Consider the following 18,101-nt stretch of genomic DNA (forward strand, 5'->3'; position numbering starts at 1 on the left):
AATAGAAATACATTTCTCTTCTTTTGGTGGTTTTAATATTTATTTTTTGGTTAAACGATAACTTATTAAATAAGTATCTTAGTCATTCACGTCGTACTAGCTATACAAATTTCTGTGGAAGCTCTGACACCAAAAGTACCAAAGTTTCTCTGCAGTCTTTTTAGTTTTGCACTCTGCACATTCGAAACGACCATTGAACATTGGTCTCTCCTCGCCATGAACACGAGAAAACACTCGACTTCCCTCCAGATCAGATAGATACCAATGCGGACGACAATATTCAACGATAAAAGAACTTTAGTAAACTTGCCTTCGGACAATTTTGACTTAACCACGTTTTCTAGTATTGTTCAGCGATATCTGTCCAATATTTTCTACTTCCATTTACTGTAGATTTTCCAACGTAGAAGGGTCACGTCGCTTTTGCGAATCCTCAACTGCGATGGAACTTTTTGGCAGAAAAATAAAAATGTGCAACGAATCGAATAAATTGAAGGACTGATAATAACAATGATCCTGGTCAATCCTTGTCTCTTTGTAGAGCAATGAAAAGTACTTCGGTATAATATATATTAGTATTTATATATATTGTCTGAACCTCTGTTCACCAGATACAAATTTGTCTGAAAAGAATATCCATTCTACATGTCCCATTTGAAATTTTACATGCAATTATCTCCCTATTGTTATTCAATATTATCGTTGTCAATATATCTGTTATCATTATTGTTGGTACTGTTGTTATCATTATAGTTTTGCACTATTTGTTATTAAAAAAATATTTCAAACAGAACTTACATTATTTCGACTATAATAATAAATGACCTCGAACAACTTTGGAAGACCATCATATTATAGGTTGATAAATTTGTTACACGACTACCTAAGTGAAAACATATAGTTCCATTGAAAAAGAAAGAGCAAGGGTCGTCTTAAAATATCAGAGGCCCATCTAGACAAGATTCGTAACCATTACGAGATATTCCCCTCGGAATAAGACAAATTCTGCTTGAAAAATATGTTTCAATCGCATACTTGAAACGGGACATCGGTATAAATTCGCTTCTACAGAATATTTCATTCTTACAACAGATAAATGTTAATGATCTACGCAAAAGTCAGAATAAAAGTTAAAGTGTTCTAAGATTAAGTGACTCATCCCAAAGTTTTGTGATAACGATTAGCCGGCAATTAGCTAACGATAAGGATGAAGTGTTCCAACAGCTGATTATTTAACCCTCATCCGTCCCTCCTGTCAAGTTTGACACACTTTTCCCGCCAAAGATTATAATATTCGGCCATTTATAGAACAATTTGTCCGGAACCTTTTCAATCTAATTCTCTTTCTATATTCTTTGCGACGAATAGGCGAAGGAATCCCGATAAAATAATCTTCAAAATTAATTAATTACCTCTCCGTTTCACGCACTTTTTCATCATTGTGTTGAATCGACACTCGCGTAAAGAGGGACTCGCGTAAAGACGCGATTTCGAGGGACGGTTGAGGGTTAAGGAATTGAAAGCTTCAACAAAGACAGAGAGTTTCGTTACGACCATCACGGTTTCTTCTAGTAGAAAATTTCTATGCCGTTTCAAAGACAGGCTGACCGTCTGAAATTCGTCACGGCCGTTTCGAGCTTTGGTACCGGGTACGACAAAAGGGTCTCAATTGCCGTGCCGGATGATAAGTGGGTCACGGCACGACCTACATACTAACGTCTTGATTGACCGTTCCTCTGGTCCTTTGCAATTCTTTGCAATAAAAAAAAACGTGCGTTCGACTGAATGGCCGATTCAGAGCGTCACGTCGTCGCCGCTCAATTAACCAATCTACCTCATATCTGAGACTCTCCGCGTTGTTGCGCAACTGCCTCCACTTGTCCATCACCACCTGAGAACTTTCCATCGTCGAGCTTCGATCGTCGTGTTACTTCTCCTTCCTTTCGTAAATGTTCAGGAACGTTTTTCGACTAGTTGATTGGATGGCAGGAAATTTCCAAGAGAAAACTCTTGGGGATAGGCAAGGGAGAAATTAAGGAGTTGTTGACAGACTTGGGTCGAAACTTCTGCAAGTATTTGTAGAGAAGTTCGAGTTGGTTAGTAGGTTCTAACGTGTAGTGAAAATTAAAGAGTTCGTAAGACGTGGTAGAATTAGTTGATAAGCTGTAGTACTTGCTTTTTTGTCTGCCAGCAATTAGAAAATTCAATTCAACGCTCGAGTGTTCTTTCTCTGCAAATTTTTCTCCTATTACTTATCTGAAGCTTGTACTTCAAATAGCTTGGATTTTTCCAATTAATTTATCGCCAGTTTGCTTATTTATACATTGTAAGAACGTTGGTATCTGTTGGCCAGAAACTCGAAGAAATTAGGAGTTTTTGCTGCTTGAAAAATCTGTAGGAATTATACATGCACAGACTGTGTAGATAAACAAATAAGGTGAGAATGAGTAAACGTACGAACAAACTGAGGATACAAGTAAACAAATCGAAGATACAAAGGACAATGAGAATATAAACAACAAATCAGAATGTCGTATATTGGAAATTTACAACGATACTGGGTATAATTGCTGAATAATCTGTAAATACTTTCTGCTGTAAAATAAAAATCGCGCGAATATTTCGTATTTTCCGATGAGTTATACTTCTTCGTTAAATTGGATTAAATTTCTTAAAACCGTGGTGCGCTAAATTGCTAAAATTGGACAAGTAAATATAGAAGGAGAATGAAAGACTTACAACTGGAGAGTGCACCAAAGTGCGCGAAGAGCATCCAGTACGTGGTGCTGAAGAACATCCAGCCTTGGATATCATGAAGTGCCGCTTCTGTTCTGGGAAGCCCTAGCCACAACAGTCCAGCGAGTAAGCCGAGAGCTATCGTTTGCAGCCAATTCAGACGAGACAGCATTCGTGGCCGTGCCTCTTGAAAGTTTCTTTCTGATAATACCTGAAATCATCAATCATAATCTTGCGTTACGTATATGTATATCTGACACATGTTTCATCTTGTATCTAGAGAATTATATATTTTTTGCTTGTATTCGAATGTAACAAGTTTTGAGAATATGTAAACCAGTGAATTCTATGTTACTTCGAAATGAATGTTCATAGTAATAGAAATTTTATTTAAAATCCAGTGGAACTCTATGTAATTCGTGAATGTTCATACAGTAATAGAAAAGTTGAGAATTTTTTTTTTTTTTTTAGATATAACACCTTCATAAATTACTTTATTATATTACAACTACTGTTACCTTCATTTACACTTATTTTTACACTTTAATTTACACTTATATCAACTACTTTATAAATACGGAAATTAGAATAATGCAACGCGAATAGAAATTTATCATAACTTGACAATTTCTTTCAATTTGTTTATATTTCAAGTATCGAATGAATCGATTAAAATTTCGCACGTGCGTGTGTGCGTGTGTTTATACTTTATTCTGTTTATACTTTACCAAAAATCGTAAAATAAAATTACTTTACAGTCATCCTTGCAACATCGTGCAACGCGTAAAAATAGTAAACTTGAGCATAAAATTAAACCAACAATGGCCACGACTCGATCATTACGTGAAATTTCTTTCAAATTGCGAACATGTACGAAGAAACTGACTTTTCGATAGGTTCCAAGAATATGTAATTAATCAGAGGCTGATGGAGGTACTGTCATAAAAATTGAAGGAGTTGGACGACTGAAATGCAGATACACAACTTGGTTATTAATCTACGTGCTCGGAACGATATGAACACTGCCCCCGTGCGCGACAATGTCACAATGCAAGGTTGCTCAGCTACACCTCTTTGGTGCAGCTCAATTATATCAGCGGCCGTGAGGAAATAGAACGCAAAGTTTCACAATGCTGGTTTCGAAGGTCTCTTTAAATTACAACTATAGTACGCGAGCAACTTCACCATATGACGAGCACGTTATCGTTAATTACTCAATTAACAGGCAAATCGATCGCAGCCATCGATCTAAGCAACGTACGGTACGCTTGTATACTTAGTCAGGCTGAATTTCATTTAAATTCAAATGGCTAACTTAAAATTATCTGTAATGTGATCTAGCTGTCTATTATATCTGAATTTTGTTGATTTATTGCGTTGCAAAATAAATACGGCCTTGCTTTATGCTTACTACAAGATACGCGTGTCTAAAGACAAGGCCAATTTATGCCACGACCTGATACATTTATATTTTAAACTGAATCTTTTCTCATAGTTGAGAAACACGTATAATGGAATTTTTTCACAAGTGTTTTTCATACAGTTACTATATATATATATATTATTTTCATATTGAAAAATTGTAAAACAAAATATAAACCTTTGAAAACGGTTTCAAAGTTCAATCAGCGTTTTCTAAGTAATCAAAAACATATTTGGGCATTTAGGATTTTACTGAATTTTAGTGAAATCATTTTCTGTAAGATTAATTAGGAGACAGAATCCCCTGAAAATTTTGGATTTTATTAATCGACGATCCGATAAAGATAGAACAATTAAACTTAAGTTACACGTGATATAAAATATACCAATATAATAACAAACAAAATCTTCCCATGAAATTCGGTTATTATTAAAAAAAGAAAGAAATATCTGAAATTTCTACCTCGAAATAATTTCTTATACGTTTCAAACCAAATGACATATAACGCAGCTTATATCATCTACCTAAAAACAAAATAATCTCACGAGATCGTTTCACGCTATACGTAATATCATTCCAATTGATTATTTGCCATAAAAATTAGTTCCTTAAAAGATATCAATTTTCTTAAGAAATATTTTCCTCCATTTTCCACTCTTTATCGTAAAACGTTTTCTAAATCTCAACATCGCAATCTCAACACGCAAGTGACACGGAATATAAAAAGAGGGGCGGGACTTTCTCTATCGTGAATCGAGCTGAAAACACAGCTGCGCGAAGAATAGTTGAATCGGGTAAAAGTGATGCAAGTGGCGAGATGCGTTTGCACAAAGCACGCCACAACGAACAGACATACCGGTCGTTGTAATTATCCGGATATGGCGAATCGCGTAAACGCGACCTAGTTCTCTTTTCTGCGTTGCTCGATCCTCTTTAGCGAGCCGATTCTCTTTCTTTTATCTTCTTGCTCGTCTCGCTTCCAGATCTCCGGCTTTTCCAATTCACGGCACCCACGCACTTTCTTCAGGAATCGCTCGATTTCTTCAGGGCGAACGAATTTCTTCTCCACCGTCGCTTTGATGAGAAGACGTAATTTGAAGTTCGATCCAAGCTTTTCCGATCGACGAGACGCTTGTTGGGAAATTTTATGGAAGATGAAGATTTCTTCGAGGCGAATGAATTTCTTTTCGATTATAGATTTGGTAAGAAGGTATAGTCTAGAGTTTCAGTGAGGTCAAGTGAAATAATCGATTGAATTTGTTAAGATTCTTTTTTCTATCGAGATTCGATCAGCGATTGTTGATTGTTGAATTTTTGATCGATTTTCCTAGCCAACAAATATAGTCTGGTAAATATTACTTTCGTTCTGAGAGATTCCTTGTTTATTTGTTATTAAGATAATTAATTAAAGTTAAAATTCAATTTGTTAATTATTAAGATTCTCTTCTTATTTCCTTACCATGGAAATGTGTGATTTATATTATCCTGAAACATTAGGTAAAGTTTAGATTGTACGACTAATTTAAAAGCTTGTTTAGGGTAATGTTCCTCGTGATTTTGATGCAAAACTATTTTAGTAGATGTAGACTCTTCAGGAGAATAGTTGATCACATAGATAATCTGTTGTTGCTTACAGATTTCTTCGTAATTTTATCCAAGTACAATTTTGGTGTTTCAGCGAACGAAGTGGTTCAACACAATTTAATAAAACTTTATTTGAAATAAAATAACCAGTAAGATCGATGAAAACCAGCATCATATTGACACTATTACATTATGTTTGTATCATTTATTATCTGCTACAATTCGTACACGCGTCATTATATTTCACTTTTCAATACGATCCCCCGAAGCTTTGTATCTTATCTGAAACCTGTTTCGAAACTTGTACTTCCCTTTCCGAACATATATCACGATTTACGATAAACAATTTAAAAACTATGGTATATTTTCAGCTCCTTTGATCACACACGCTTCCAATATTTTTTTTTTTTTTTTTTTTTTTTTTTTTTTTTTTTATTTTTATAAGACCCATGGTGTTGGTAAAGTATCGATCAATATTTCGAAACGCCGTGGTCATTTCCGTATGTTTCGATCTACGCTCCATTGTTTTAACCTAATGAATCGTCCCTAAACGTCCGTGACGCACCATGATATCCAAAGAAACATATTGTTCGGAAAATTGTTGGCAATCTGAAAAATGATTGGACGAGGCGTAATAGGTGAAAGATAGTGCGCCAGAAGATTAAACGGAAGAAATAGCAGGAGCACCTTGAATATTATCTGGAACGACTATGTTACAGCTATAGCCAGATAAACGTCGAGGACTCGCGATACGAATTTAACGCTCGCATTAAACTCGAATCCTGATGTCATTTCCATTTGCCTCCCTATTATCCCCTGCATACCAGGCCACTCATCTAAATTTTCATATTGCTATTGCATGCTCTATTAACCGTGCAATGCAATCGAACTTTTTGATCTCTCCTTCAGACGACGACGACGACGACGACAACGACGACGACGACGACCGCTTCTCTTTGCTTGCGTTAAGGCCAATTCGAGCCGAGCGTTGCGTTTCCGAGGAAATCAACGCTATTGCCCTACATAATTCTCAACGTTGGCGGTTCGCTTCGTGGAATGTCGTCGGATATTTTTCATTTCACCAAGAAAATTTCTCTCCCTATTCTCCTTACTATTGTTCCGATTGACACTTATCGCTACTTCATTTCAATGAACGTTCTTCGTACTAGAGACACTGGCATTGGTATTTGCTATTTTTAATCTTCCGAGAATTCTTTTGTATATTGTTTGCACTTTTCTTATTGTTGTTTATCGAGATTTATGTGCGGCGATTTATTCCAGGGATTAACACGCTTTATATGAGTAGCATTTATTGGTATCTACGATTTTTGATCTTATGACGAAAATTTCTATGTATTTTTTTTTTTTTTAATTTTCATTATTTCTTTCTTTGTAAACATTTTTGTAGCAGGCATTGGTATTTCTTAATCATTTTCTTTACTTCGCAATAAAAATGTCTGTTCCTAGTGCTTTTGTCATTCTTTAATCATTGGTTCGGATTTATTACCATTTATTGCGGATGTAAAAATTCCAAGGTGTTAGAATCGATTGGTAATTTTTCGTTTCTGTCACGCTGAGTATTCTCCTCCTTCTTCGTGTTATCCCTCTTATCCTTATTGATAATTCAGATTTATTGTAATTTATTTCACGCATAAAGATCCTTCGTATTTGTCATGCATTTATAAACAGAGATGTTCTCTGTAAGGAAATATTCATATGCGTTCGAGTTTGTACTTGGACACTGACGTTTATCGAAAATTATATTCTCCATAGTGTAATGATCAAAATCGTCGATCAGAAATCTGACAGGAGAATCGCTGTTAATAATTCAATATCAATAAACAATTCAATATTAAAAGTAAACGTCTGGTTTGGAAGGCAAGTGTTACAAAGTATTTTTAGAGTAAGAAATCTATAAAATTCTTCTCTTCATTTAAGAGTATAAGAAGCTGACCTCTTGCTGAATTTTGATAGTACGTCTGCTGCATAGATAGCACTAGAGAGTTAAGGTTACGTGGACGGAAGGGAAATATTCAAGATGGCACGCTGTAACGCAACGCGGCAAGGGAAGTGAAATCAGAAAGTTAACGAGAACCGGAGCATCATGCGGGACGATCTCATGACGATTCTGTTTTCAATTGCTAAACTGACGTCACTTCTTCTCGGGAAATAACGGAACCGAGTCCGGTTCATTTCGTTCCCTAACGATACGCCTCTTTGGCCTTCTGAACTGTATAAACTTTGCCATTCTACACATTCAGTTATTCAACCTTTATAGCTTTTCTAATTGAAAATTACCTCTGATATAACAGAATGTAATAGGAATATTTATCTGTACAAATATCTTGAACGTATCTGTCAATGTTAAAGATAAGAATTTTTAACAAAAACATTTTTTTTTCATTTGTATATACTGTACAAATTTGTTCTTCGTTGTTTTTGTACAGTACAATACATTATTTTGTGTTTAAAGGTAATCGAGAATTATCAAATTGATTTGCATATTCAATGAATTTTTGTTCAACCTCTCAGCCATTTCTTAACAATCTTTGATACATTAATATCATAAACAATTATTCTTTTCTAATTATTTCTTCTTTAATAATTTCTTTAATAGTTTCTTTTCTAATTCTAAATATTCTTAATATCCCCTACTAAAAGTAAAACTTGTAGATGTTTAACAGATCTGTGTTTTCTGATAATTGTAGAATTTGTACATCTTAAATACATCAGTGTTTTCTATTAATTGTAGCAACCGTACATCTCAAATTTGTCGATATTCTCTCCTATATAACTGTAGGATCTGAATATCTTCAACATGTTGATATCAAAGACTTAAGACTTTTTGTAAAAGAATTCTGTATCTCTATTTGCTTCTTTTATTATCTTTTAAATAAAATAAATTTTTAAATGGAATTATATTTTTCCTATTTTTGAGCCAAACAATTTGTATTTAATCTAAGATCATTAATATAATATCTCGCAAGGATGGTTACAAATTTAAGAAATTAGAATCGGTCAATCTTTGAAAAATTCCTCCTTCCTTTTTCCTCTTATATTTCATTGATTTCTCGTGACAAAGGCACCAATTTCTATATCTCTACTATCGCTACAAACTGCACACATGTTGCATGAACATCGAGTGCAGCACAGTTTGAACGCCTAACCGCTGGAAACGTGTGCAAAGTGGTACTCACTTTAAATTGCGACCAGAAACTGGTGGGCCACTGCCAGGCATAGTCGTCGTCCGCAGAACTGGCACTGCTGCTGGCATGGCTTTGTGTGTCCAACCACAGCGTACGACCTTCGTCTTCTTTCACTGTAAATCATCGACACAATGAAAGGGCTAGAGAAGGTTTGTTCATTTTTCAAACTTTGTCATTTCAAACCGTGGCACGAGAAGAGGAAAATACCAAAAAATCAAAAACAGAATACATTTTAATCTTAACGCAATACTCAAATTTTGCTATTTCAATCTTGCTCGTATCTCAACAAGTAAAAAGATTTTCAACGTTCTAAGAAAGTGTTCATTACAAAATTGGGATCATTGGAATAAGCAAATCAGTTATATAAATCAAAATAGCGAGATTCAAGTACGTACTACGCAAATTAAAGATCGAATGTATCGATAATCCTTCAAAATTCTTATAATTTCTCTTCAATTAACTAATCTTAAGATTTCTCCGATGAAAGAGCGATTCAACATTTTTAACAATTAACAAAGAAAAAATTAGACTACACTAAGATCGTAAAACTCGAATATCGTACAAATGAAAGATCGAACGTAGTTATAAAAGTTAGAGTTATACAAATTTCTACGGTTTCTCTTCGTCCTGTCAATTAAAATTTTTCTAATAAAAAAGTGGTCTAATTAAAAGACTGACACGAACTAAAATCGTGAAACTCGAATATTCACATAAATCAATTTCGATCGAATTGAGTACCCAGAGAGTTATAAAAATTTCTACAATTTCTCTTCGTATTACGATCACGATACACATAAACTACAAAATAGAGAGATCAGAAACGTCGAACAATTATTATTGGCGAGTCGAATCGATTGGTTTTCTCTCGACTCGCAGTGTTCCTTTAGGCGATCGTTCGACCTTTGATTGCTCGCGAAGGGGGAAACGAAAGAATCATCCCCTCGGCCCGACATACTTCTCCGCCGCGAAAAATCCCCGTGTTATTGCTAGACAGTCCATTTATAAACCGTTAATCAATCGACGCCGGAGGAAATATTCGGCCGAGCGAGATACCCGTATCTCGAAGAATGATTACTGACTACAATGATCCGCATTCATCGTCCAATCGAACGATTCTTACGAACGTACGTTTATTCAACGATGAATAGACCTGGAAAATAATCCTCCCGCGAGATCCAACCGCGTTTATACTCGATTGAATTTGGATAGAATTAAGATATCGTGGTAGGTCACGTGTCTGCAGATTTGTTGATAGTTACTCTGTGATTGTTTATGCAGTTTAAACTGTACAAATGTACAGAATGTATATTCTAATTATAAATCTTGTACGCAATCTATCGGCGACTTTGCCGAATTTTCTTGTTCCGTGCGAAACATATTGTTCGTATATATTGAAAGATCATTTTTTATTTTTGGTACATGTTTTAATACTAGGAGTATTTGAAGATTAGCATTCGAGGTTCTAGCAGTTTCTTAAGGGCTGTATATTTATTCCTTTATATTATAATTCTTTAAGCGAAGATTCCTCTTTGAATGGAAGAAACCTTCTAAATTTTGGGCCAAACGTTTCATAACATCTTAATATTCATCTCCTTACGAGTTTCCTTTCTTCGAAATATAAAACTACAATTTCCAGCCAAACGCAATATAAAACAAAACTATCTGAAACCAAACACAATATTCATTTCCTTACAAGTCTGCCCTCTCCGAAATATAAAACTACAATTTCCAGCCAAACGCAATATAAAATAAAACTATTTGAAACCAAACACAATATAAAACCATATATATTCATCTCCTTAGTAATTCCAAAGGAAATACAATCTATTGGACAACAGAAGGAAACGATATTCCATTCCTCTATACCCTTAAAATCGCAAACAATTAAAAATCCTCTTGAATACTTAAATCCTTATCCCGTGGCAAGCATCGGCTCGAAAAATCGATCGAATCTCGCAGACACGTTGACCCACAAACACCGGCCGGAGCCACCGGTGAACACGATCTTCGAGTTTTAAGCGGCTGAACCGGAACCGCAACTATTCTAGCTCGATATATCCGCGATAGTCCCTAGGCGTGCATACAGCCGACACCATGGACCGGTCGTGCACTATGCAATACCGTTGTGGCTGATGTGGTGTTCGTGATAATGGATCAGATGGTCGCAAAGCGGATGCTGGCTTGGATTGTACTCCGGACGAAGTTCTGGCGGGCAGTCAGGTCCCTGTCTCGTGTTCCTCGCCGCGGCCACGATGCGCTCGCGAACCTCTTCTGGCCCCTTTATTTGCTCCACTGTTAACAATCGAAAATGGAACATTGAAATTGGACATAAGCACGAAACGCTTAACTTTAATTGTTATTAGCGAGTTAAGACTGTCTTGGGTAATTGCACGACCTGATTTGCTGGTACGGTAAAGGGAATTTTCATGAGGATGACGAGATAGTGGTTGCTTTGACTGGAAGTTTAGAGCGGTTGCAGCAACCGCTGCTTTTGGACTAGATATCGAATATTTATGTCGGGTTAAACACGTTAGATATTAACAAGTTTCTTCTGGGTGATCAGAATTGCCAGGTTTGGCGTTAGTAATTGAATATTCATATTGGGTTTAGATTTCAAATATGACATTACCTCTTGGCAGAATTTTTCTCTAAGCGAATAGAGTGGCCATTGATTTTGAGTTAAATATTGAATATTTATATCGAGTTAAAGATGTTAAGATATGGTATTAAATAAGACATTAGTCTCGTCACAGAATTTTTCTTTAATTCGAAGATGAATCTGAAGGATACGGTAGATATTTTTATGAATAAATATATTCCGGAATAAATAATCCTTTGATGAATTAATTACCTTTAAATAATTACCTTTCCTTGGTCTTGATAATTCGTTCGATAAGAAGTCAAATTTATTTCAGCCGGGTTAGGGAAAAAATAATGTATAGGATTTAGGAATTGGTATAATAATAACATCAATAGTAACTTATCGGCTTTCGCCTATCGCGATCTTCTTTCAACGTGTACGGTGATTTTTCTTATTTTCTGCTTCTATATTCCAATCATGTTTACAAGTCTATTCATTTAAACAGAAGGCTCTTATTCTTAGTTTGCTTAGGAATTAATATTCAGTTCTGTTACGTGATTTTGTTAATTCCATAATATTCAGTTTTAATATTTCTAAGCCTAAGTTTATGAAATTATTCTTTCGTCTCTCTGGTTTGTATAATGAACTTCTACGAAGTATTTATTACTCTAATATACTGTTGTATTTTATCAAAGCAACGTATAAGTTACTTTTTACTTCCTTGTATTTTATCAGAACGATATTTACCTCACTTTAATAATGCACGATAATTTTATACGTATTTACACGATCATAACATGTTATTTCATCGTTTGTTCTTTTATTAACAAGAAGTACTCACGTATAAAATCGGCAGGGTTATAGTGTGGCAGTAGCGTGAGTCCAATCGTAGAGAAGAACCTGCCAATATTCGTTGTAGGGCCATAATATGCCACCTGGCCATGACTCAACAGCAGGATCTTGCTGAAACTGTGGAACATCCTGGAACTGGGCTGATGCACTGTTACCACGATGCTCTTGCCTTCTTGTTCAGCGTATTTCTTCAATCGTGAAATCAGTCCTTGTGCCGAATGCGAGTCCAGTCCGCTCGTTGGTTCCTGGATAATCGTATTATTAATTATTTTACTTTCTACTTGCGTTGTGCAATGGTATAGGGGTCAAGGATCTTCAGAATCGTTATTCTTTTTATTTTTATCCTTTCTAGTTGTTCCTTTAGAATTTTGACTACTTTTGTCGTCGAAATTAAATTCTAATTACTGGCAGAAGTAATCGAGGAATATATAATATAGCAGTTTTTAATTGTGAGATATTTTGACATTTTCTAGATAATTTCTGGCTTTGAAGTTTATTTAAGAATCCTAAGAAACATGCGATCTTTGAATATTTTAGGAATATGGAATTTTGTAAAATAACTTGCTCGAGATAATCTATTTTCAATAATTTCAAAAATATGCCACACTGTAACGATAGAATATTTCAAAACTAGTCAAGCACACTCCAATGATAATAAAGCTTCTAAGGCAGAGAAAAATACGAAATCTTGTGGAATACTGATGACAAGGGAAATTCTACAGGAAATTACCACCACTAAAGTATTTTTAAAGAAGATTGTTACTAATAAATCGTTTCAACGGAAATGAACAAAAAGTAAAGAGTTCTAAAGAAGCTACATAGAAAATCCTCATTCCTTTCTATTATCAGCAACATTAAGAAGCTTACGTCGAGCAACATGAGCGAGGGATTGGTGAGAAGTTCGCAGGCTATGCTCGTCCTCTTCTTCTCGCCGCCGGACAGTCCTCGTTTCGTATAATCCCCGATAACTAAAGAACAGAAAGCGAAAAATAAAAATGAAGAACGCAGTTACACGGCTGTCTATATAACAGGGCGAACCTTTTGGCTCGCCATTATCTCGCGTTGGTAATTAATTAACACTAATTGGCGGATGTATCCTCGATGTTCCGGCGACTAAGCTGGATACCTTAATTCACGCGGAAAGACACGATGATGATGGGCGCCGTGGTTAAAAATACGCCGCTCAAAATACGTAATTGGGATGCAAGACGCGCGATACATATTCCGCGAACTTAATCTCCTCTGCACACGGTGTCTTCGAACTTTGTTGAATTTTTTTTACAAGCCAAACTGATCAACTTTGCTGTTTGGTAATTTGTCAAGTTTCGTTACATAAACGTAAGTGATTAATTCTTAAAAAAATAATTTACTTTTGTATGCTGGTTTACAGCGAAAAGATGACACGAATGATAGCCAATTTCAAGGTAACTGTAAAACGTAATGTGTGTAACATCGCTACTTCCCTACACATTTCAATTTGCGGAGTCGGTCAACCCGACTGCTGAATGGTTCATGTAGTAGAGGCATATTAGACCGGAGAAGGTAAGATGTATGAATAGTAGAGTGAATGTTGGTAGAACCGGAGGGAAATTGAATGGAAGAGAGGTGAGGTTGGTTTCTGTATTTTGAAATGTTCATTGTGACGTAGGTAACGCAAAACTGAGCGATTTGCTTCTAAAGAGGAAAATAAAGTTCGTAGTGATTCTTCGAATTAAAATTGTTAAGTACTCCAAGGAGCTTTTTTAGTAAAATATCCACGCTTGTGTGTAGTGCTGGAAATTCATTTTGCTTTGTAAATAATTGCTCCTTGCTTTCAACTGGTCTTTACATTTTTATGAAAAGTAGTTGTTAAATCAATTTATTGAAATAATTCCAATAGCTTTTTTCGCAAATAACAGAAATGTGTTCGAAAAGGTTTTACGTATTTCCATTTACAGGTCAAAATGTACAATAAAATCTATAATGCATAATAATACGATATATATATAATATTTAAAAATAATATAATATAAATTTATATAAAAGTTTGACGTATTTTCATTTACAAGTGGTACAGTTAAAATGTACGATAAAATCTATAATATATAATAATACGATATATATATATATATATATATATAATACAATAACAAAATATACAATGACCATGGCTGTGATTAACAATAAAAGGAACGAAATTCATTGCTATGGAAACAGTGGAAAAACGTCACTGTGTTCAATTTACTTATACAATTTCCTAATTACTTCATTTCCTTTCATAACTCTCAAACTCGTCCCGGGTTAACAATTAAAATCGATCAACAATCAAATCCAATTTCGTTCGCTGCAACGCTTCCGCTACTATTACTGTATTCATTTTTCTCGTCGCGAAAATTATCGAAACTCGATATGAAGGTAAATTTCGGATCAACGACCAAAAAAGGAAACGAATGAAAATTCTCGTTCCATCGGTCCTTCCTCGATTGAAATATAAAATCGTTTCGTCTGGTCCTGAAAACGATTCCAAATTGGATTACGAACGCGACAAACCTGTAGCGTTGCTGCAAAAGCAGAAATAAAAAAAAAAAAAATTCAATTCGAATTTATTCCCTATCCAATTAAATGAAAAAAATTGTTAGGTTGCTCATCAATGATGAAACACATCGGTCAAACGGATATCCCCATCGTAACGAAATAAAGTGAAAAAATCAAACAAAAAATTAACAGAGAAAAATGGTTTTTTACTGGCTGCTGCCCAATAAAAACTTTATTCAAGTTTTCTGATCACTTTTTATTACCTTTCACTTTTTCGTTGATTCAGAAAATAATTTAGAATGAAACAAATATGACGCTTGATGTATTTCTTTTGCGTTTTTTTTTTTTTTTTTTTTTTTTTTAAACAACAGGAATTAACCCACGTTCGATTCTTTTCGTTTCAAGTTTCACTCTTCTTTTCTCGTTTAACGTTCAACGTCGATTATTTCTATCTTTAATTTCCTAAACTGCATTTTTAACTCTGTTTTTAGCTTTTTATCGACGAACAGTGTTGATCTATTTTCTGCGAGAAAAATTGTCGATAAGACGAACAAAGAAATTTCAGAGAATTTTACAAAATAGCATTAGGAATATTAATTGGTATTTCTGTACCAAGAAGATTTCGTTCGAAAGAAAAAAGAAAATATCGATGTCTATCGAAGCATTAATTAATCAAGAAGTTAATCTTCCACGAGATTTCATAATCGAAGAACCAGATGCCAAACGATTTCATAATTTGCGAAACGTTAACGGCTACTTTATTACGTAATAACTTCTTCATATAAATAAATATGTCTTTCTCGATCTCGTACGAATATACGTTCACAATGCTATTAAATTCAACCGGAGTCAAATCAGGTCAAACGTAGTTTGAAGGAAGCAACTTTCATCGAAACGTGGCTTTAAGTTAATCTTGGTTGGACTTCAAAGCGTTTCGAGGAATCGGGATAAACGATCGATGCTGGCAGAAACGATCGTGATTCAGCGAGCTGTAACGCGTCGCGATAACAAACGATTTCGCGTGTCTTTACGAGAAGGGATGAATGAATTACGATCGCGGAAATCGTCGATCAAAATCATAGGACCGAACGACGATGAGGAGGACGATGGCGAGCAACGATGGCGACCAGCGATGGCAACGCGACCAACTACGTTGCTGATGGCCCGTTTCTTACCTCTGGAAGTCATAAATCGCCACCGACTCCTCGTTCTGCGTCCATAAACAAATTATGGCGAATTTACACGGCTGCGACGCGAGAGATCGTCCCAGTTTCGCGAGCCCGCGCAGACGCTTTGATCTCCGTGGAAACAAATGCGAGAAATCGTGTGAAATTGGTGCTTTTTCGCAATGTGATTTACAAAGTATTCGAATACTCGTATATGAAAACTTTTACGTATATGCGGTACGTGTTGTCTGAAAAAACCTATTGAAATTGTATTATGACTATAACGTGACACGTTACGACTGTTATGATCTGGAAATGTATAAAGAAATCAGGAAATGAAAAGAAAGGTATAAAGAAATGTATATGACGTTACGATCTGGAAATGTATAAGGAAAATGTAAGATATTCACTGCAAAGATATGTTTGATTACAAATTAGCACGTGTGTAGAAGGAATATAACATATAATATTCGATTTTATATCAATTTTAAGCGATTCGATCAAGATAAAATTGAACAGTAACATTGTATCTGAAGATAGAATTTGAAAGCATGTTAGTTCATAGTAGAGTGATTATGTAAAAGAAAATGTAAGGTGAGTGAATATTTTTATATTAACATTAATTATTGCGTAAACTATAGCAATCATGATTCTTGTAATCGATCGGTATAATTGATGGTAAAATTTTGATTTATGTTGGTAGCGTTTGGTTGGGGTTGAAGTACGGTCGACGTTGCAACGAATTGATTTACGTAATTGGATATGTTATAACATTGTATAATTAAACATGTTGCGTGTGTGGTTACGGTATTTTTTACTTTGTCCTTGTTACGTAAATGTTGGCGCTTGATAAAAATTCGGGAGGGTAAAAATTGTTGCGAAATGTTTAATTGCATAAGGATACGATTGCAGCAAATAACTATTCTGTTTTTATCTTTCACAGCATGTAGATAGGTACGCGCAAATTATAATTCAGTTAAATATACAGTCATTTTCTCTGGAGTGGGGAATTTCAAATTTAATTAAAAAATAGTAGCAGCGGTAACGGTGTTATTTTCATTCGATATTAAAGACATTAACAATGCATCAAAGGAAAATATACCGTGGTTGCCACGTAATCTGACCTCATTGTTACAACATTGTAATAACAAATAAAATTCCCCTTTCGACCCACATATAAAATCCATGTTTTCCTTTATATCTTTTTACGTATTTTCTTTCAAAATATTTCGTTTTTGTTTATAATTATAAAATCGTGAAACATAAAAAGTTAAAATAAAACGTGTATCACAAAAATTGGATCAAACAATGAAATTAAAAAGGAAATTAACGAAATATCAGGAGTTGATTGACTTCAATTTTCATTTTCCTTTATCATGAAAGTTGTAAAGTATATAATATGTTTTCTTAATCTGAATTACTTGAACCTGAATTTAGTCAGCAAATTTGAGAACATTTTTCTGATATTCTTAGCATTAATCGAGTACAATGTAACTTTAAGATCTCATAGTTTGTTAACCTTAAAATTATTATCAAATACAAAAGCTAGATATAAATGTATCGCGCACTTACAAGTGCACTTATAACGATCACATTCAAACGATCGAATAAAAAGTCAAAGAAGGAAACCGGGAAATTCAACAAAATCCTAAATCTATAAAATTACGAATTTTAACCGTTCTGATAGTTTTGCCATTAATCAAGTGAAATAGTATGCTTTCCTAACCTCAAAATAATGGTAGAACTCGAAAATCCGACATCAAAATATCGTTTGTAAATTTGTTTATAATAATCATTATACAAAAAAATAAATAAACAAGAAGTAAAATTAAGAAATTCGACAAAATTCTAAATCCATAATTCATCCTACGAAAAATTACCGATTACCTACTCCTTTTAACGATTCCTAACCTCAAAACGACAATCAAACACGAAAATTCGACATCAAAATATCGTTTGTAAATTTGTTTATAATAATCATTATACAAAAAAATAAATAAACAAGAAGTAAAATTAAGAAATTCGACAAAATTCTAAAT

General features: G+C 34.6%; 1 protein-coding gene across 7 annotated transcripts in view; it reads right to left on the bottom strand.

Moving 5' to 3' along the window:
* Positions 1-18,101, bottom strand: part of LOC100745846 (ABC transporter G family member 22) — a 291,784-nt gene that overhangs the window by 24,212 nt on the left and 249,471 nt on the right. For all 7 annotated transcript variants that reach the window (XR_002945946.2, XM_012380998.3, XM_024364947.2 and 4 more), the window contains 5 exons: positions 13,250-13,350; positions 12,372-12,627; positions 11,071-11,241; positions 8,941-9,062; positions 2,740-2,947 (listed from right to left, as the gene is read on the bottom strand). Coding sequence is in view for 6 of the 7 variants with exons in the window: in XM_012380998.3 (XP_012236421.1) it covers positions 2,740-2,947; positions 8,941-9,062; positions 11,071-11,241; positions 12,372-12,627; positions 13,250-13,350 (858 nt within the window). In the remaining variant the exon portion in view is untranslated. The remainder of the gene's footprint in view (positions 1-2,739; positions 2,948-8,940; positions 9,063-11,070; positions 11,242-12,371; positions 12,628-13,249; positions 13,351-18,101) is intronic.

The sequence above is a fragment of the Bombus impatiens genome, unplaced genomic scaffold (assembly GCF_000188095.3).
Source record: "Bombus impatiens unplaced genomic scaffold, BIMP_2.2 scf_0114, whole genome shotgun sequence".
In the NCBI taxonomy this organism is placed as follows: domain Eukaryota; kingdom Metazoa; phylum Arthropoda; class Insecta; order Hymenoptera; family Apidae; genus Bombus; species Bombus impatiens.